A 23,176-nucleotide genomic window follows, 5' to 3' on the forward strand; every position below is an offset into this window, starting at 1 on the left:
AGCCGTCAATTCATACAAATAATCAAGCAGTACAGGGTGTTTGATCTTGCTGAATTTGGTTGGCCTAGGCACTCCCCATATGTTGGCCGGGCGGCCTAACACAATTTCATAGGGACTAAGTCCCACTCGAGAATGCGCAGTCATTCTTGTTGATAGGAGTGCTAAACGCAGAGCGTCAGGCCATTTAAGACCAGAGCTCGTTTGAATCTTGGCCAGTTTCAGTTTTAGCGTGCCATTATAGCATTCTACTAATCCAGCTGATTGGGGGTGATTTGCAGTGTGGAATTTTTGTTGTATTCCTAGCCCTTCGCATACTTTCTTCATCACTCGACCCACAAATTCACTCCCATTATCACTCCAGACCATTCTCGGCATTCCAAATCTAGGGAAGAATTCTTTGACAAGGGCTTTAGCTGTGGATTAGGCAGTATTGTCCTTTAAGGGATATGCTTCTACCCATCTTGAAAAGGCACAAACAACGAGTACGTATTTCAGATTGTTGCACCTTTCCATGTGGATGAAATCTAGCTGCAAAACCTCGAACGGCTACGTTGGAGGTGCAAAATGACCAGCTGGGGTTGGGGTTCCCCTACCAGGGTTGTATTTCAGACACACCATACAATTCTTGACCAGATTCTCTGCACACTTAGGAATTCCAGCATTCTGCCATACTGGAGCTAACAACTTACAAATCCCTCACACTGATATGAGCCATTCCATGGGCCATTGTCACCACTGCAAGCACGTACGCATCGGGTAACAACCATCGCTGATGTTATGACAATTCAACCCAACAACCATTAGAGTCCAATCTACCCTTACTTTCTCTCCATTCATTCAACTCTTTCTCTGTAGCTTCAGCTTGAATGGACTTCACACTCTGTCGTATCTTCACACATTCCAACGTTACCAACCCATCTTGCAGGGCCTGCAACATACATTCGACTCATCACATTCCTTGCAGTTTCTTTCGCGACTTCATCCGCAAACGCATTTCCGCGACCAACATCGTCCGTAAGCTTTTTGTGTGCACTGCGTTTCACAATCGCAACTTGTGACGGCAAGGTCAGTGACTCAAGAAGCTCATTCACCAACTGACCATGTTGAATCTTAGCACCATGCGAAGTCAGGAACCCTCGTTCTTTCCACAATCGTCCAACTATGAGCCACACCAAATGCATACTGGCTGTCCGTGTACACAGTCACTCGTTTTCCTTTCGCCAACACGCACGCTCTCGTAAGTGCAATCAATTCTGCTGCTTGGGCTGAATTATGTGGAATACGTGCAGCTTTAACAATCGTACGCAAAGTCGTGACAGCATATGCCGCAGTCGTATCACCATTCGGAAGCTTGAAGCACGAACCATCAACCCACAAAGTACCATCACACTCTGGAAGAGGAGTATCTTTTAAGTCTATTCTCCCTTTCGTTTCTTCTTCTGTCCTGAGAAAACAATCATGCTTTACTTCGTCATTCTCTATCTCAGCTGAAATCGGTAATAACGTGGCTGGATTCAACGTATTGCACCTCTTTATGTGCACATGACTCGCTAAGTGTCTGCTCATGACCTGACAATCGAGCACTAGTTAAGTGCTGTGTCTTGGTTTTGTTTAACAAAGTGTCCACCGCATGTGGAACCATCATGATTAACATGTTATTCATCACCAAACCAGCAGACTGTCGAATGGAGACAGCTGCTGCCGCTGTGGCTCTCAAGCAACTCGGCAACGCCTTAGCTACCGGATCCAAAGTCGACAAAGTACGCGCATGGACGCTGCTTGTCCCCAAAAGACTGTCCGAACTGACAATGCACAACCTTCCTTCTCATGGACATAGAGTGTAAAGGGCTTACTGTAGTCGGGGGTACCCAACACGGGAGCCGAACACAATGCATCACGCAATTCGGAAAAACTTTTCCGACACTTCAGACCACGGAATGGGATTCGGTATATCTTTACAGGTTAATGCCACCAAAGGTTTGGCCAATAAAGAAAAATTCGGTATCCATTGTCTGCAATATGATGTAATGCCCAAGATAGCACGCACTTCTGTGTCCTTGGCACACTCAATTTCGCAATTGCCTGTATTCTTTCTGGGGTCAGTTTCCTTCCCTCCTTCGATAAGAGGTGACCTAGGTAGGCCACTTCTTGTCAAAATATTGCAATTTTGAAAGACACTTTGTAATGCAAATCAGACAAATGACGTAACGACAACGTGGCTTCTTTACAAATTTCCTCAGTATCTGCAGCTATTAGCAAATCGTCGACTTACTGAATAAGTGTAGCGCCATCAGGTAAAACAATCGTATCAAGCTGTGTTTTTAATGCCTGACTATATATCGATGGACTTTCACAGTAGCCTTGAGGAGCGCGTTTGAAGCCCTCCTAAACTGAAGCCGAAAATATCCCTGCTCTCCTCGGCAATCGGGATGCTGAAGAAAGCATTCTTCAAGTCAATCACCGAGAACCAAGTGGCGGAAGCTGGAATCAGTCAATAGGGCAGTGATATCAGGGACAACTGGAAACTGTGGCACAACTATTTTATTGACCTCTCTAAGGTCTATCACAAACCTGTAAACAGGTGGCTGAGAAAGATCAGTACGCTTCAAAACAGGCAAAACAGGACTATTGCAAAAGTTACCTCTAGTTTCCTCAATTACGTCTTTTTCGATCAGATCATGAATGATTGCTAACAACGCCTTTTCACCTTCGCTAGTGATCTTGTATTGGGGAATGCGCAGCATTCTAACATTGGCTTTCAATGTCACAACATATGGCGGTATTTCCAAGAGACCCACATTAGGACCAGTAGCCCAAAGGATATCCGGAAGAGAAGACCATTCTGTCGGAAGTGTATCCTTCGACAAATACATCGGAGAAACCACTTTCTTACCCAGTGTAAGTTGTACTCCCGAAGGAGAACCGTACAAAGTCGCATACAATCTTTTCAACAGATCCAATCCTAACAAGTTCTCACCACAACCTGTTGTAAGAATAAGGGGCGCTTCGAATTCTCAAGGTCCAACAGAAAGGGACATAGGACTAGAAATCGGGTTCCTAACCAGGGCGCCAGAAAAACCTACTGAAACATTAATTTCGCCAGACAAAGGTGCGCCAGGGAGTTTAGAGTGCATAATTGAACTCTTTGTAGCACCAGTATCCAACAGAAAAGGTTCTGACACACCTGATGTAATCACCTCAACATAAGGCCCACTCTGATCTACTGGAACTGAAACGACTCCCTCTCTTTGTCCATGGCTGTCCTAGCAATCATTACCGTCCATATTCTCATCTTCTGCATAGTAGTCATCAACATAGTACTGAGCCGTCCTACCAGATGCGTTGTTCTGCTGATCAAAACTATTCATCGAATTCTGAGGCTTAAAGGAACGCGTGTTCTAGGGGAAATTTCCACGCCCCCTACCCCTAGGAGCCTGTTGAGCACCACGGCCTCTCACACCAACCTCACTTGTGCACTGTAACAAAACCGGACAACTACTCTCAAAATGACCCTCTTCTTTGCAATACGCACACTGATTAGGCCCATACGGAAAATGTTGTTGAGAAGACTCGTTTCTTTGCGAGTTCCTCGAATATTGCTGAGGTTGCTGATAATCGCGCTGACTATTAGTACGGGGTGGATAAGCTTGCTGTAGAAGAACTGTAGTCTTAAATTCCTTAGTCTTCTTATCCGCTTTCTCTAACTCATCTTTGAGCCTATTTTCATAGTTCTGGGCCGTAGCTAAAATCTGTGCTTATGTGGAAACAGCCCAAGCACTCTCAGAATCCTTCAACTTATTGCACAATTCAGGAAGTAGATTATGCACAATTTGTCGACAAACAATCTCTGGCCACCCTCGGTAGCCCTATCCTGACCACTATGATCCCCAAAAGTCTCTTCAAACCGCGTGAAAAAGTCAGACACAGTCTCATCTTTCTTCTGCTTACATGCAGACAACTTGTCCCAATTGACACGCAATTCGGGCATTAAAGTTTTCATGTAGGTAATAATTCTACCAGGGAGTTAAGCATTCAAATCATCAGGCTTGGCACCGCCTACTTGCCCATTGTCGGCATCTCTCAGATTAACCCATGTTTCACCCAATTCCTGTGCATGATCTGCGTGACTAATCTTACTCCAAATGGGCTGTGGAACAACATTGCCAAACATGTCAATGTCCGCTAGATTCATAATACACAAACTTAGTCTGAGTCAACTCTTTATAGTACCCTGCTGGATTTTTGCTCGGATCAGGCAAAGACTGCTTAATAGCTAAAACTTCAGCGCGTTTCCAGGGAACATGCACCCAGACGCGCTGAAAATGAGCCGGTACAGCTGGTGGAACATTACCTGGACCAGCAGCAACTGCTTCCTTCCACACCGGAGGAACATCTCTCATTGGATCTTGTCGTGCCTTTCTCCTAACTGAAGAGTCAGGCTCGAACAATTGTCGGGAAGGGGACTCACTCCTAAATGACAACATCGCAACCGCTTTCCCAACATCAGATGGACTCACAATGGTTCCTTTCGCAAATTCGGAACGTATGCGGTACAGCTCAGCAGGAGCTTTTCCCACTTCCTTATCCCACTTTTCAACAAGGATAGCACACATCGTATCAAACGTACCGTTGCTTCGGTGCTTCCCATTGAAGAAAAACATGCATGACACCCTCAAGATCATACTGTGTATCGTACATAACCCATTTACGCACCATGTGATCCAAAATCGTACGTTCGTCCATATTCGGCAACTGACTACGTAACTGTCTACGCTCCGTAACAGGGGACATACCCAATTGTCCCAACCAAGGAGAAAAGAAACCAGTGACTGCAGCAGTCATTCGTTGTCTAGCAGAAGGGGAAGGTGAAAGAGTAAGAGAAGACTGAATAATAGCAGAAGGATCCAAAGTCGGAGCAGGAGGAGCATTAAGGACAGGTGTAGGAGTAGCAGACAAAGGAGGAGGCAAAGTTGGCGGCCCCTGAGGAGGCTGCGCCAAAGGACCAGTAGCCAACGGAAGAGGAGCTGGCTGTGGAGGAATCGCAGGTGGCACAACAATCTGAAGTTGCGCAGCCACAACTGGTGGCGGTGGTGCCGTAGCATTTTGTGCATAAGGGGGTGGTGAAGTCAAGAGATGTGACATTAAAGGATCTTTCTCCAGATCTTCCTTGTCTTCCTGTTCTTTACGCGGCAAAACTGGGTAGCACTTATCTACCGCTAATTTCCTAATCCTATGCATTTGTTCACGGTCTTGCTCTTCTTCATTATCCCTATATGCTATAGTAGCTTGTACCATTGACAAACCTCGTTCTCGTTTATTTTTCTTCGCTAATTTCATTTCTCTCTGTTTGGCTTCTTTGCACCATATGCGAAAAGAGTCCAACATTGCCGGCCGGGCTTTCTTCTTAAAAAGTTGAACCTCCAGATTATCCAAAATCTCCGTGTCAAAACTACCATATTGGGGCCATTTTAAAACACCATCTTTCCTGGTGTATCGGATCCATACTTCATTGTATGCGATGGGGCCTGTGCCATGTTTCACATATAGTTCGTAGGTTGGAGTTCCAATCGGGAATCCCTATTACAACTTAGACAAAACAAATTTCCAAGTCTGCCAAGACCAGGCATCTTAGCTCTCTAGTCTAGCTGCAAACTTCAAAGGATTATCGAATACGATAGTCTCGTGAATACACGAGTCCCTCGGCTTTGGCACTTGCAAGTTCCAAATGAAAGCGATCCCAAAGGGATACCTAACTAAGAACCAAACTAAGGACTGGGAGACGCTCCACTTATACTTAACTGAGGTATCGATGACGTCACCAGAAGACTCGTCAAACATTTCGCTCTACCAATCATCAAGGGTCCAAAACAGGGCGATAGTCACAGCAGCAGTGCTTTGTAGCCGTCGGGGAAGTGGGGAACCTCGCAGCAAAGACTTTCGGACCACGTCGACATACAGGGGTCGATGAAGTGGCGGCCTTCCTCCAGAATTTTCACACAAAGCTCCTCACGAACCTCTGGCTTGGACCGGTACCGCTGAAATCGCCCCACATTGGGCGCCAACTGAAGTACCAGGGTTTTAAGAACCCAGCAGTGCCAGGGAGAACACCCAAAGACTTCGAGTCCTTCCTGTTTCAGACTACAGAAACAGTCTTCTTGGTGAAGTCAAAGATCGTATTTATTGGCTGCAGCCAGTAACAGGTATCCTAGAAGTACAACACGGTGTACAAAATAATATGCTTCAGGCAAACATTCCTTATTTTACAGTTGACTATTCACATATTTTCACTACAAAGAAAAAGCAGAGTCATGACAAGCCCATATTTCAGTTTGTCCAGCCCGCAATCAATTACCCGGCAATCAATTACCCAGTATTTTCATCAGATATCGACGGACCCCCAATAAAAACGGGCACCTCCTCGTAAAGCAAGTCATTAAAAAAAAAAACAGGGACAGGTGTGTGTAAGATTAGGCATGGTTTGTGTGCGATGAAGGGTTTATGATATGTTGTGCCTTGATACTAATCTCATTCGGCCACTGGGAAAGGAACTGGCCGAACAGGTTTGGCTTCAGGCAGTGGAGTCAGCTTGCCCAGGTCACAGAGGAGTCAGCAAAGGTGTACGTGTCCTTCGGACTCGGTTTTTGGCTTTAGTCAGTTGGCTATGTGAGGGCAATCACAAAATGGCTGCCGTTCACCAAATGGAACCCGAGGGTTCAGGACGGAAATGTTTTTCAGGGTGATTTCGTCACTCAATCATGACAAATGCTTATGCATAGTATTCAAACCATTATCGGTCTGCTGACACCAAAATCGTCATGATTCGATTAGGTTTATGACACGGGTCCTGAATTTTCAGTACCACACTACGCTTCAGAATGGATACTGTCTTCGTTTCAATCATCTGCATCCACCTCGTCCCCCGATGTCAACGGTGAATCATCAGCTGCACCTGCTGCAAAGGGAAGTCGCCACTCTACAAAGTCAGCTTTTGAGAGAGTACCGGTCGCTCAGAGGGGAAAAGAGGTGTACTCCCGTTATTTTCTGGTCAAGAAAAAAGGGCAAAAGGCAGAATACAGACCTATTCTGGACTTGCGAACGCTGAATCTGCACGTCAGAAAGGAGAGATTTCGCCTATTGGCGCTTCACCAAATATATCCACATCTCAGGAAGGGGGATTGGATGTGTTCGCTGGATCTTCAAGATGCTTATTTTCATGTTCCAATACACCCCAGTCACAGAAGATTTCTTCGGTTCAGGGTGGGGACCTCCCACTATCAGTTCAAAGTCCTACCGTTTGGGTTGAAGTCTGCTCCTCTGTGTTCACGAAGTGTGTGGCAGTGGTGGCAGCTGCTCTTCGACGCAGAGGGGTCTTCGTGTACCCATACTTGGACGATTGGCTGGTGAAAGGTCCTTCCCCAGTCAGCGTAAGGAAGCAATTCCAGACTTGTATACAGCTCTGCCAGAGGCTAGGGCTCCATGTCAACTTCGGAAAGTCAGTCATTCAGCCCACTCAGAGGATCCATTTTCTTGGAGCTATGCTAGACTCCGAAGCAGGAAAAGTGTTTCCTTTGGAGGAGAGACAATCATCAATCACCCAGAAGTGTCAGCGGATTCTTCGCGACCGGGTTCAGAAAGTGTGCGGGATTGCCTCCCTGCTAGGGTCGATGGCCTCTTGCATCTTCCTGGTCCCGAATACCAGACTTCGAATGCGTCCTCTTCAGCAGGATCTGGAGGACAAATGGGACCAACAATCTGCTCGCTGGGATGATCACATCTTCATCTCAGAAGCAGCTCGAGCTTCTATTCCATGGTGGACAAAAGCTCAGAATATGCAGGTGGGAGTCCTGTTCCATCAAACTCCTCCTGTGCAAACGCTGATCAGACTCCTCCCTTCTGGGCTGGGGAGCGCACATGGGACCACTGCAGGTGCAAGGTCAGTGGTCACACAAGTAAAGTACTTACCATATCAACATGCTGGAGCTGGGAGCAGTACATCTAGCTCTCAAAGCGTTCCTCCCCTCAATCAAAGAGGCATCTGTGTTAGTACAGACAGACAACACCACCACAATGTACTACTTAAACAAGCAGGGGGGAACGCGCTCCCGGACGTTGTCATTGGAAGCGCAGAGGATTTGGCATTGGCTTCTGGCTCGCAGGCTGTCTGTCACGGCGGTTCACCTTCCAGGAGAACAAAACGTGAGGGCAGACGCTCTAAGCCGTCATTTTGACGACAAAAAAGACTGAGTTCTTCACGACAAGGTGGTAGAGGAACTTTTTCAATCCTGGGGTCGTCCCACCATAGACCTGTTCGCGGACGACCAAAACGGCAAGTGCCGAAGCTTCGCCTCCAGGTTCCACCGGCCAGGGTCAAGAGGGAATGCTCTTTTGATCGACTGGTCAAACGAATTTGTGTACGCCTTTCCACCTCTCCCGTTGATGCCGAAGGTGGTGAGCAAACTAACACACTCGTGCACAACAATGATTCTGATTGCTCCCGATTGGCCGAGGCAGTGGTGGTACACGGACCTACTTCACCTATCAGTGACTCCTCACAAGAGGCTACCATGCAGGCCGGACCTGTTGTCCAAGATGAACGTGAGGATATACCATCCCAACCTTCCGTCACTGAGCTCCTGAGGTCACCCAATACGGCCATTTAGGTTTGCCAGAGGACTGCATGTTCATTCTGAAAGAGGCAAGGCGTCCTTCCACCAGACATTCGTATGCATGCAAGTGGAAGAGATTCTATATGTGGTGTATTCAGAATAATCATGATCGAATCAAATGTCAAGAAGAAGCAGTTCTTCCTTATTTGTTGTTTCTGGCGAAAGCAGGTTTAAAATTTAATTCCATAAAGGTGCACATAGCGGCCATAACGGCTTATAGGCGATCACCTTCTCAAACCTTTCTTCCAGCTAACATCTGTCAAGGACTTCCTGCAGGGATTGAATAAAGTATACCCTCCAGTGCGTCGTCCTTCTCCACCCTGGGAGTTGAACCTGGTGCTATCAAAGTTAATGGGTCCTCCTTTTTAACCCATTCACAAAGCTACTTTACAACATCTTTCATGGAAAGCGGCTTTTTTGGTGGCTATCACGTCAGCTACCTTGCTTATCAACTAGCACAAAAACCCCTGGGGTTTTCTCCCAAAGCGCATTCCACCAGGGGAAGAGCTGCGACTGCGGCTTTTCTCAATAATGTGCCCATGTCTGAGATCTGTAAGGCGGCGACCTGGCGGTCCGTCCATACATTTACCAGATATTGTCTTGATTCTGACACGAGAGCAGATACCCAAGTAGGCCAAGCCTAATTGCGGAATCTGTTTAGCAGCCAGTCTAAGCTGTGATGTTGGGTCTTATAAGATAGAGGATGTACTTCTCATTTACCTGCAGGTCGTTGTTGGGCTTGCTATTCTATTCAGTGCTTATGACTATTGATGAGGATCTCCTGGAAGAGAAGGATACGTTACTTACCTGTAATCCTAGTTCTCTTCCAGGGGTATCCTCATCAAAGTCATAAGCAACCCACCCGCCTCCCCAGGTAAATAAGAGCATTACGTTTTCTATATTTGTGTTTAGCCCTGACATCAGGGTTATGCAAAGAACTACTGACCTAACCGTCACCCCTGAGGCATGATGGGAAGCCTGGAGTTCAGGCCTTAAAGGCACAGTGCCAGTTTTTTAGGTCTCGCGACCTATCGATGCGCGCAAGCGCATCGAGCGTAGCGAGAATTCATGTGGCGAAAACATCTTCAAACCAAAGGGCTTTCAGCCCCGCGGTTTTCATGCAGTGCCCGTGTACATGCACGCGCATCGCATGCAAGCCCAGTCCTCCCCTCATTCACGCCCACCCACCAGGCTCTCCTGCCCCCATCAGGCTTCTCTCCCAATCCGCCTGCCTCCCGCCTGCCTCCCCTCGCGCATTCACGCCTCCCACCAGGCTTTCCCGCCCCCATCCGGCGTTCACGCCTCCCACCAGGCTTTCCCGCCCCCATCCGGCTTCCCTCGTAATCTGCCTGCCTCCCCTCGCTCGCATTCCCGCACCAGGCTCTCCCGAAACATTATTCATTTGCATTCCCGCACCAGGCTCTCCCGAAACATTATTCATTTACTGCTCTCTCCATACTTGCATGTGCACAGACTTTGGTATGTTTAATCATCGACATGGACCTTCACATATGCGTTCAGGGCCGTGACTCACATTTCTCCTTCCTTCGTGCCCAGCCCCCCTCCCAGCGCTGCCTTGTTGGTTGATTGATCTCTATCGACCTCGCAGTTTGGTGCCTAATGAATCTGCAGTCCTGTGCTGCCTACCTTCATAAACATTGAGAAACATTTCCCTGCAAATTACTTCATTTACCGCTCTCTCCATACTTGTATCTTACTCCATCCTCTTTGATTTATATTAAACTTTCTCTATTCCTTCACAACCACCCCTCCCCCCTCCCCCACCCCAGATCGCGTCTCACGGCCGCCCGGCCGTGTCATCGCTTTCACTTCGCTTTCACTTTTACTCCCGCGTCTCTTTAAACACAGCTTGCACTTTGCTTTCTAGTTTAAAAGCTTGACAGTGTGTGTGCCTTTTTCTTCAACTAATAAAACTATTTGTGCTAACTGTACTTCTAGCCTTTCTCCAAAATGTCTCTTTTTCTCTCTGCCATCAAAACAGCAGCGTGCAAGTTTCCCGGCACCGAAAGGGTGCAGTGCATTCTCTTGCTAGAAAATGGGGGCAGATCCTTCTTATCCGTGCTTCTCTCTTTGTCAGCCTCCATTCGCTGGTGATGACGCCTTACAAGTTACAAAATGTCTTCTTTGTGACTCAGCTTTCCCGAATCCCCTCCAACTTTGAGCTCGCTATGCACATTCTGGGCTTCAATTAGATGTTTTACATTGTTGCAGAATTTATTTTTTTAAATCGAAACATCAATTATCTTTCACTACCCGAAAAGATAACGCTCTTTTGCTACCTCTGTGTGCTATTGCTTGTAACATACGTGTGGGATTATTTCACACTTTAGTTCCTCTTCACCTTTAATTGTTTTAAGTATGGTGCCGCTTTTACTTTAATTTCTTTCCCGAATGCACACAGATTTCCCCTGTATCTTTAAAGACGTGAGTGATGCAGTTTAACATATAGCATGTTCTAGCACCTTTATTTGTATATGAATGGCACCACATTCACTTTAAGCGCGCCTTTAATTGTTTTTGTATTGCCCCGCTTTTATTTTCATTTCTTTCCCGAACGCACTCAGAAGCCTGTTCTTCCCCCATCCCTCAATCACCCCGTCCCGCTGTTCACGGTTGAGAGATCTCTGTCCTGTCTGACCCTCATTTACCCCACCCCATCTCCACTCTTAACCATTTTCCTTGCTACTGTCTCCTGAGCGCCCCTCGCTTGTCACAGCAGACACTCTCTAAGACTTGTGACCTGCTGCTGCTCGCATCGCACTCTCTCCTCCCCCCTCCCTTTTCATCCGCTTTCATCAGGCTCATCTGCTGCTGCCATTCTCCCCTCCCTTCTCGTTGTATTTCCTTCTCGTATTTTCTTGTTTTCATTCCTCAGACGGGCCCTTTCACTCAGTCATCTGCTGGGACGCGCCGAGCAGCGCCTCGAAGGCCTGGTTTGTGAAATTAGCGCATTGTGACAACACATCGCCAGTCGTGCTTTGCGCTGCTCGAGCTTGGCCTTGTGGTCTGGCGAGGGGCCAATTCCTCCCTCAGTTAGGAGTGGGCACAATCTTCTAGGAAGCTTTAAGACAGTTTCTATACATTGCGTGCCGCCTATACAAGGGAAGCTATCTCTCCAGCCTCATCATTCAGATGATTTAAGGGACAGTGTAAGACTGACCACAGTCAAACTACCTCCCCTGCGAGACTGCTGCTGTTCCCCACCCCGCATTACACACCATGGGCCATTCTCACCATACTCCATTCTCACCATACTCCATTCTCGCCATACTCCATTCTCGCCATACTCCATTCTCGCCATACTCCATTCTCGCCATACTCCATTCTCGCCATACTCCATTCTCGCCATACTCCATTCTCGCCATACTCCAATCTCGCCATACTCCAGCTCCTATAAAATCAGGCCAGGGTGAAATTCTGATCACACCACTGAAGTTAGCCAAATTCCCATTACTTGATTTGGTCGACTTTTTTAAGTAACGCAGCACCTCATATGGATAGATTGAAACCCTTAGGATGGTATTACTTGACATATTTGTCCACAGGCTCGTTTGCTTAAAAAATATACCCTTGGATACTGTTAAGCAGAATGTTGCAATGTAGTCCAGGCCATTACTACAGTTTCTGTGTTAAATATTAAGGGACACCACCACATCACTCAGGGACCCCATCACACCACTCAACAACACAACCACACCACTCAGGGACATCACCACACCACTCAGGGACACCACCACACCACTCAGGGACACCACCACATCACTCAGGGACACCACCACATCATCAGTCAGGGACACCACCACATCATCAGTCAGGGACACCACCACATCATCAGTCAGGGACACCACCACACTACTCGGGGACACCACCACACTACTCGGGGACACCACCACACTACTCGGGGACACCACCACACCACTCAGGGACACCACCACACCACTCAGGGACACCACCACACCACTCAGGGACACCACCACACCACTCAGGGACACCACCACATCACTCAGGGACACCACCACCACATCACTCAGGGACACCACCACATCATCAGTCAGGGACACCACCACACTACTCGGGGACACCACCACACTACTCGGGGACACCACCACACTACTCGGGGACACCACCACACTACTCAGGGACACCACCACACTACTCAGGGACACCACCACATCACTCAGGGATACCAACACAGCACTCAGGGACACCACCGCAGCCCTTAGGGACACCAACACAGCACTCAGGGAGACCACCACATCACTAATGTACCCCACAAAATCAATCAAGGACACCACCACATCACTCAGGGACACCACCACACCACTCAGGGACACCACCACACCACTCAGGGACACCACCACACCACTCAGGGACACCACCACACCACTCGGGGACACCACCACACCACTCGGGGACACCACCACACCACTCGGGGACACCACCACACCACTCGGGGACACCACCACACCACTCGGGGACACCACCACACCACTCGGGGACACCACCACACCACTCGGGGACACCACCACACCACTCGGGGACACCACCACACCACTCAGGGACACCACCACACCACTCAGGGACACCACCACACCACTCAGGGACACCACCACACCACTCGGGGACACCACCACACCACTCGGGGACACCACCACACCACTCGGGGACACCACCACACCACTCGGGGACACCACCACACCACTCGGGGACACCACCACACCACTCAGGGACACCACCACACCACTCAGGGACACCACCACACCACTCAGGGACACCACCACACCACTCAGGGACACCACCACACCACTCAGGGACACCACCACACCACTCAGGGACACCACCACACCACTCAGGGACACCACCACACCACTCAGGGACACCACCACACCACTCAGGGACACCACCACACCACTCAGGGACACCACCACATCACTCTGGGACACCACCACATCACTCTGGGACACCACCACATCACTCTGGGACACCACCACATCACTCTGGGACACCACCACATCACTCTGGGACACCACCACATCACTCTGGGACACCACCACATCACTCTGGGACACCACCACATCACTCTGGGACACCACCACATCACTCTGGGACACCACCACATCACTCTGGGACACCACCACATCACTCTGGGACTCCACCACATCACTCTGGGACTCCACCACATCACTCTGGGACTCCACCACATCACTCTGGGACTCCACCACATCACTCTGGGACTCCACCACATCACTCTGGGACTCCACCACATCACTCTGGGACTCCACCACATCACTCTGGGACTCCACCACATCACTCTGGGACTCCACCACATCACTCTGGGACTCCACCACATCACTCTGGGACTCCACCACATCACTCTGGGACTCCACCACATCACTCTGGGACTCCACCACATCACTCTGGGACTCCACCACATCACTCTGGGACTCCACCACATCACTCTGGGACTCCACCACATCACTCTGGGACTCCACCACATCACTCTGGGACTCCACCACATCACTCTGGGACTCCACCACATCACTCTGGGACTCCACCACATCACTCTGGGACTCCACCACATCACTCTAATACACCACAACAGCATCACTCAGCACCACAACAGCACTGTCCTTGCTGGCTAACAACAAGCATTCCCATAGCCAATAGGACTCGCATTAGGAAAGTGTAAGCTATTGGCTTTGTAAATAACAATGCTATTAATTTATATATTTTCAATGCCAACACATATTAAAAAAATAATCGTCATTTACAATACCAATAGCTCACACTTTCCTAATGCGAGACCTATTGGCAACGCCAGTGCTTGTTGGTTGAAAATGCTTTCATTTTCTATATTATTGCTTTTCAATGCAGCTTGATTCTCATTAAAACATAAAATTCAAAGGTTATTTGATTTAATGTGTTCTTTGTTTCCTTCATAATTGCAGTACATGTACAAGGTTTTACATTGGTTTAGCCTCTTCTTTGGGGCTGCATTGGTGTGAGAAAAATAATATATGTACGTACATATATGTAGTGTTGGATATGTGTTTTTACATATATTTTTTGTATATTGTTTCCGCGGTCCCGCACATGGGCGGGAATATTCAGTGCTTATGACTTTTTGAACAGGATACCCCTGGAAGAGAACTAGCATTACAGGTAAGCAACTTATCCGTCGTGTGCAGGGGCCAGTGTTCAACCTCACGGTCTTTTTTTTTTTTTTTCTCGTCCCCCCCCTCCCTCCCCAACCCCGCCTCCACCAGTGCGGCCCTCGGCCACAAACACTGTAAATTTCGCCACCGAGAGAGTTTGAGTACCCATGCCTTACACTATACTTTCAGTTGAAGGTTTATAATGCAAAGTGTTCTCTTTCTGTGCAGATACACTAAAGCAATGATGAAGATTATTTGTGAAGTTCTAGATTTGGAGAGATCTGGATCGAATCCTGAACTTATTACGAGAATTATGAACTTCTTAATGGAGCCAAAGCCTTCTGGAAAGGTGAGTTATAGGAAAGGTTTCGCATTGCTGATGACTTTAAAGGCAGTGATTTGATTTTCTTTTTTTTAAATATATTTTTTTTATTCATGTTTGGCACGTTTATAATGCTAAGACTACCTCATCCGAAGTCTGTTAGATGCAATGAGACGTATAGAGTAGGTCTGTTATTGCATACATTTTTGCATGCAGACCCTTTCTAGTGCATTTTGTCCCCTGTAATACATACATAGATTTTATATAGATCTACAATCTGGCACCAGCGCAAGAAGTTGTCCGTATCTATTTTTGTGCGTACAATGCACAAACAAGCGTAATTTGATATATTTTTTTTTATTACATATGAACTCGCAGGTGGCGCATTGCCGCTGAACAGAAACACTTGCATTTCATTAAGTTACAGTAACCTTCACTTTCTGTCCTAGGAACAGCTGGGTGCCTTAGGTGATGGTTTCAAAAAGGGCTGAATCTGGTACATATAAAATAAAGGAGTCCAATGGATAGTCCTTTTCTGAAAATATAGGTAGTATACATTTAGCTTTCTTTAGAACATTTACGAATTTCCTGTATGCTGAAGCGAATTGGCGCATTCATTCCACTTCATGCTTAAGATTACTCCTCGTCCCATTGCTTTGTACATAAGAAAGTTGTCAATTGTAGTATACCTTAGCGAAGTCAAAGGTAACTGCTACCTTTTATAGTTTACAATTGCGTCACCAAATCTAAACTATATTCACTACATTTTCTAATATTAGGTCCTTGCCATGCAAACCGTCAACTCAAACTGTTGTCTTTTCTATGACTGAGTCTGATGTAGCTTCAGTGACCAGGATACACTTAACAGGATTTTTTTTATTGTTCTGCACATTTCTAACGTGATTCAAGAATGACATTTGAGAGGTATCAAGCTTTTTCTCGAATCACTTGACTGTACTGTGGTAATTGGGGACCACAGAGGGATGTGATTAGGGAGGATCGAGGTAGAGTGCACTTTGTGCCAGCAACTTAAGGTAACAAAAATTGCTCAGCAATTGTTTGGCATATCATTTTCTTAGAAATATCAGTCTACCCAGCAAACCAAATGAATTCCCATAACTGGAAAACAATATAACTGAAAAGCCAAACACTATCCTTTAGGAAGAATTGGACCCCATGCTCCGATCCAAACCAATCGAACACCTCAGTTTTCAATTATCCAGTATACCCTCACCAGTCCTCCAAGCTGATCTTGACATCTCCCTATACCACAATGAGAACATCCTTAAACAAGCATCTGACCGAAACCTAGAACCGTTTGACATCCTCTTTGAGAATTAGGAATTAATTGGCTAACCATGTACTGTCTATGCTACCAAATCAAGGTCTATCCTCCGCATTGAAAGCTCACCCCTTAGCTTCCAGCTCTACCACCTCCCCCACCACGTTCTCAATTGCTCGAACTTTGCTTGACCATACCCTTTGCACAAACGTTTTAACTTTTGTGAACAAACCAATACCTTATATCGCAACTAAAGACTGCTGAATCCAACTTGTCGAACCTGCCTTCTCCGACTACGTACATGACGTTGAAACAAAATACTCGACCCCCCCCCCTTTTGCATTCAACAAGGTGGGGAACTTCAGATCCACTTCGACGAAGGCTCCGTCGATGAGTCGTCGTCTACGACAGTCGACTATACCTTCTGGATCAGTCGTCTACGTCCCCCCGTCGACTACCGCCCTGACGACTGGCTCGACAACGACACAGAAACCTACCTTGAAAAGTGCATATGTTCACTTACAAATTACTAAACACACTCTGACACCGGATCTAACCTCTCCGAGCAGAGTCCAGGCTTTACCACCTGCACATCTTCTGGATAACAAAGACTCTGATGAGGATTCTATGTTCCAGACTGCTACAAGCCCATCTGAACTGCACGTAAAATATCAGAGTTCAGATTATGAAGAACAAGTGCAGGATGAACGAGTGGATTACTGTAGTAAGTACAAACTAGGTCCAAAAGGTAAGTACTTGTAGAAATCAGCTTTAATGCAACACAGAGCAAGTAGGACCATCCCCCATCTGACCAGAGCTCCAACTGCCAACAAGGCACATGAGAACTCCAGAACCAGGAACCCCCACAACGATCTAGAGTGCCAGCCTAAGAAGAGAGCTAAGCACTGTACAACAATTACCAGGAGGAATTCCAACCTCCTCCTCCTCCTCCTCAACCTATGGTGTCTTCCTGCGTCCATAGTCACGGATCTGCAGTTCTCGATTGCGGACTACAGAGGTTTCCCTCTACTCCTCCTCCACCACCTTCAGTGGTTGTGCCTCTGCCTCCACCTCTACTGCTTCACCCGGATCCTGCTCCTGCACAGCATCCTCCATCCTCAGATGATGAAGAGCAACAGCAGGAGGAAGGGGAATTTCAGGATTCACATGACGAGTGGGACATTACGTCATTCAGTGTCCAGCATCTCCTGTGCCAACGCAAGCCGATTCACCTCCGGAGGTCATTGGGGGATTTCATAATATCCTAGAAAGGGCGGCTTTGCGTTTCAAAATTCCAATAACTACCCAACAAGACTGCTTCCTTTATGATTTCAAGGAACCGTTCAAAAATACTGTTAGGCCCATACCTATCATAGAGTACATTTGGACCCCAGGGGGTTAGAATCATGCAAAACCCTTCTTCCTTGCCCCGGTTCTGCCCAGGCCGGATAAGAAATAGAAGGCTCCCGACACTGCTCCAGCTTTCCCTACTGGCCATCCAGAGCAGGACTCTGTCATTACTCAAGCAGCGCAGCGCAAATCAAAAAATCCTTCGGCTGCTTTAACTGCGCCACCGGATAAGGAGGGATGGAAACTGGACAATACTGGTAAGCGGTTTTCTTCAATGTCCGCGTTGACAGCGCGGGCTAACTCCATGGCACTGTTAGGACGTTACAATCGTCAAATGTGGGCTGAAATCGCCCCATATTTGGGAACTTTGTCGGAGGAAGAGAAAGCAGAGGCAAAAAAGATTCTCTTAGAAGGCGAACGCTCAGCCTCCGAGATGATTGACTGTGTGATGGATGTCGCATCAACGGGTTCGCCCAGCTAGCTGGAGCTGCAGTGCTGAGACATCCAGGCTGGCTCAAAGCAACTACCTTCCGGCCTGAAGTGCAAGCTAAGGTACTTGACATGCCTTATGAGGGCCAACTTTTATTTGGAGCACATATAGATGAGGAGCTTCAAGGTATTAATAAAGATACCGATACAGCGAAGGCACTGGGTACCCTCCAGTTTACAACACCTCCCTTTCGGGGCTCCAGAGAGATGCCAATCTTCAAGAGGAGCTTTTCAAGGTTACCGGTCCTCGTACACCTCAAACCAGCAGTACAAACCCCAGTATCAGCAGAGACAACAGCCGTCTTACACAAGGTCTTCCTTTCGTGGCAAAGGAGGAAAAACTAAAAGCCAGAAGACAATGACTTCGCTCTACCCAACAAGATTGGAGGAAGAATCTCTTCTTTCCTACAGAATTGGAAACTGATTACTACGGATCGATGGGACCTTCAACTAGTTAAATTCGGACACTCTCTGGAGTTCATAGAAACGCCGCCTCAAACTCCTCCTCCTCCAATGCTCCACAAGAATTTACATTGGCTGCAATTGAAGCCATCACTTATGCTCCGAAAAGGTGCTATAGAAAGAGTCACTCGCGATCAGAAGGGCAAGGGGTTCTACTCCAGATTCTTCTTAATTCGTAAAAAAGAGAAAAAATGGAGACCTATATTGGACTTAAGAAACCTAAACAAGTATCTCAAAGTCATTCTGTATGGTGTCCATTCAGGAGGTCCTTCAACTCCTCAATGAGAACGACTTCATGGTGTCTCTAGACATTCGAGACGCTTATTTTCATGTGCCTATCCACAGAAATCACCAGCAATATCTCCGGTTCGCTGTGGCAGGCAAGCACTACCAGTTTCGGGTGTTGCCCTTCGGCCTGAAATCAGCACCACACATTTTTACAAAATGCCTGTCTCCAGTAGCAGCGTAGCAGCGTACCTCTGGCAACATCACCAAGTCTTCCCATACTTGGACGACTGGCTAATCAAGGCTCTTTCTTTGACAGGCATGACCAAGTCCTCCAACGCCTGTCTTCAACTTTTCAACTACTTGGGCCTTACACTCAATCGAGACAAATCCGTCCTTCAGCCTTCCCAGCGTCTCACTTTCCTAGGCACTGTCTTAGATACGGCTCAGAAAAAAGCATTCCCTTCACAGGAGCGTCAATCAGAACTGGCATCTTTGGCGACCCATGTACGATTCAGAAGAACACTCACGGTCCGCCTTTACAAGTCCCTGTTAGGGATGATGTCTTCTTGCATCCTGTTAGTTCCACACTGCCGTCTTCATATGAGTCCTCTTCAGGAAGCGCTATCCAGTCAATGGATCCAGTGTACAGGATCATTTGAAGATGTAATCCGAGTGACGCCTTCCATGGTAAAAGCTCTACAGTGGTGGATTCATCCACAGAACCTTACACGAGGTATGCCGTTCCTGCTTCCAGCCTGGCTACATATAATAACAGATGCGTCCCTGGAAGGTTGGGGGGGCATTCCTCCAAGAACTCAGAATCAACGGACAATGGTCCCCTACCGAAAAACAGCTCCACATAAACCTTCTCGAGTTAGAGCGGTTTACCTGGCGCTTCGAGCGTTCCTGCCTCAGATCAAAAACTTTCCAGTGCTTTTGAGGACAGACCACACCACCACAATGCACTATATCAACAAACAAGGGGGTACTCTGTCTCTGACGTTGTCTCAAATCTCAAAGATCTGGAACTGGCTAATTCTGCACAACATTTCCCTTCGGGCAGAATACGTCCCTGGAACGGACAATGTCCTTGCAGACTCACTGAGCAGACCGCGCTCTGTGTGGCACAAGTAGAAGCTGGACCACCAAATTCTCTGTCACATCTTCTCTCGATGGGGCAAGCCTCACCTGGATCTGTTCGCAACTAGACCATGCCAAATGCCAACATTACTCAAACTGGCGTCCCCAGAAGGGGTCTCTAGGGAATGCATTTTCGATCGCATAGTTCAACGCCTTTGCATACACATTTCCTCCATTTCCCCTGATTCCCAGGGTCCTCAGGAAGCTGAAGGCAGAACATTGTACCCTGATCTTGATAGCTCCAGCGTGGCCGCACCAACACTGGTTCACGGAGCTTTATCTCCTATCGCTGGAACTGCTGATTCCATTGAAGCCGTGCCCCAATCTCCTTACAATGAACCACGGACAAGTCCAACATCCGGATCCAGCATCTCTCAGATTATCAGTTTGGCTGTTGAGTTCAGAGAATTCCAGAACTTAAACATCCCGCCAGACTGCAGAGCTGTTCTAGCCCGGGCTCAGGCTGACAGTACCAACAAGACTTATTCCCTGAAATGGAAAAGGTTCTGCATGTGGTGTAAATTGGTGAAAATACATCCTTTTTCTTCATCACTGGCAGAGATCTTACCGTACCTTCTTCATTTGGCAAACTCAGGTCTGGCTCATGCTTTAATAAAAGTTCACCTGGCTGCCCTATCTCGTTTCAGACGTTATACAGCTCGTACTTCCCTCTGGTCCAACAGACTCATGAAACAATTTCTTAAAGGTTTGTTCAGGACATTTCCTCCGGTGAAGTATTTACCGCTTGCCTGGCAGCTGAACGCTGTGCTTGCTCAATTAATTAAGCATCTCTTTGAGCCAATACACAAAGCGTATATCAAATATCTTTCCTGGAAAACGGCTCTTCTATTGGCGCTTACCTCAGTATGGATATAGGATGGTGCACCAAAAGAAGAGTCTGTAGCACATATACTTGAATAGAAAAAGTTCCTTTATTATTTGGTAATCTTTAAAAAAGCCTCAGCCAACTCGTTTCGTCCCTGAAAGGGACTTCGTCAGGTTGAAAATAAGTTTTTATAATATTCCAAATGAGCCGTGGACGTATAGATCCAGAGCTGCACGAGTCCTAGGTACAGGTTGATAGGATTCTAATTTATTTTCCAAAGGTAGTGTGGTCAATCATAAGTCCGGAACAACGTCGTAGCGAATAGTCGAATATTTGTTCGACTGGTGTACGGGTTGTTGCATATGAAGAGTGTTCCCTCATCATGGGGCTTCTGTTATTTTGGTGGTGAACAGGATTGATACATGCCTGCCCTTTCGCTTTTCTCACGTGCAACTGCAGTTTCTTGTTATTAGCAACGTTGCCCAAGGTGCCGGTATACTCCAGACCTTTCGTCCACCAAGGGGCAAACCTTTGATATAAGGACCGCTTATCTTCTTACTCTTCAGCTATTCGATACGAATCAGCTATTCGATACGAATAAGGTTATTCGTTTCTCACTATTGCTGATTGACCTACGACGTTGTTCCGGACTTATGATTGACCACACTACCTTTGGAAAATAAATTAGAATCCTGTCAACCTGTACCTAGGAATCGTGCAGCGCTGGATCTATACGTCCACGGCTCATTTGGAATATTATAAACTTCTTTTGCCTTGACTAAGTCCCTTTCAGGGACGAAACGCGTTGGCTGGGGCTTTTTTAAAGATTACCAAATAATAAAGGAACTTTTTCTATTAAAGTATATGTGCTACGGACTCTTCTTCTTTTGGTGCACTATCCTATATCCATACAATTTGGTATCTTTTGCAACAGTGGAGCTTCTGTGTGGCTAGCTCCGGATGTGATTTGCACAATCAGTTAGATATTCCCTACTGCGAAATTGAAGTGCGAACCTTGGTCGGCCACAGTTTATTTTATTGACATTCAGCAAGAAGAGTAAGCGAACTCCAAGCCTTTTTCAATTCAAGACCCTTTCCTCCAATTCAGGCAGGACAGAGTGATTCTGATGACTAATCCTAAATTCATTCCAAAAGTCCCATCTGACTTTCACCTTAATGAGCCTATTGTACTGCGGTCTTTCTTCCCGAATCCACATTCCGCAGCAGACTTCTCTCCACTCTTTGGATCTCAAACGCTGTCTGAAGTTCTACATACACAGAACAGAGACATTTCGAAAATCTAACCAACTTTTCGTTGCCTTTAGCAGACCTAGGAAAGGTCGTCCATTGACTAAGCAGAGCATTTCACGTTGGATCTCTGCAGCCATTGCTTTCTGTCATCAGCAAGCTGGACATCCTCTGCATTCCAAGGTTCGGGCTCATTCCACTAGAGCAGTCTCAACCTCCATGGTGCTCTTTGCGAGAGTGCCCATAACTGACATCTGCAGAGCGGCGACATGGAAGACTCCTCATACGTTCACCAGGCACTACTGCTTGGATACTGAACTTATGAAAGATGCAGCAGTAGGACAGGCTGTGCTCTCATCTATTTCACTAGAGGTGAGCCTTCTCTTTCATCCCACCTTCCTAATGTCTACTTGCACATTTCTCTCTACTATTGCATGTTGGTACCTTTTTGCATTTCGCAATTGATATTATCTACTGAGATTTACTGTTGTACCATTCAAAATGTGCTTGTTATTGCTCGCTACTCTGATTCAGGCATGTGAATCTATGAAAGATACCCATAATACTGGAAAAGAAATGCGTTCCTTGCAACTGCAGTTATCCAGTATTGGTATCTTTCATAGATTCACATGCAACTTACCCACCTTCCCTGGAAGGGCTCGTCTTGGTTCTCTCAGTAGTGTACTACTTGGCACTGTGCTTACGAAAATCTGAGGGACCAGAGCTCCTTCCAGGATGGTTCTAGAATATGTTACTAATGAGAGGCCTCTGGCCCATTATGAAGTATATATGTCAATTTGACTTTACTTTATGTTCGAGGCATGTGGGCTGCTGAATTCATATCTTGTGCCTAGATCGCCGCCTAGTGTTTGGTCCGGATGATTGCACTTTGTTGTCCTGGAAGAGTCTTCGAAGTGTTACGAGATAGGTGACTCCTCCACTGGACTACAGTGCGCATGGGCATCTTCGATTTTGGAAAAGGTAATG

The 23,176-nt window shown here is 47.0% G+C and overlaps 1 protein-coding gene across 2 annotated transcripts in view; it reads left to right on the forward strand.

The window, feature by feature from the left end:
* The window catches only part of DEK (DEK proto-oncogene), a 361,945-nt gene that overhangs the window by 134,741 nt on the left and 204,028 nt on the right, over positions 1–23,176 (forward strand). For both annotated transcript variants that reach the window (XM_086965102.1, XM_086965103.1), the window contains exon 6: positions 15,071–15,191. In XM_086965102.1, coding sequence (XP_086821228.1) covers positions 15,071–15,191 — 121 coding nt within the window. The remainder of the gene's footprint in view (positions 1–15,070; positions 15,192–23,176) is intronic.

Source organism: Lissotriton vulgaris, chromosome 4_1 (genome assembly GCF_964263255.1).
Source record: "Lissotriton vulgaris chromosome 4_1, aLisVul1.2, whole genome shotgun sequence".
Lineage (NCBI taxonomy): Eukaryota > Metazoa > Chordata > Amphibia > Caudata > Salamandridae > Lissotriton > Lissotriton vulgaris.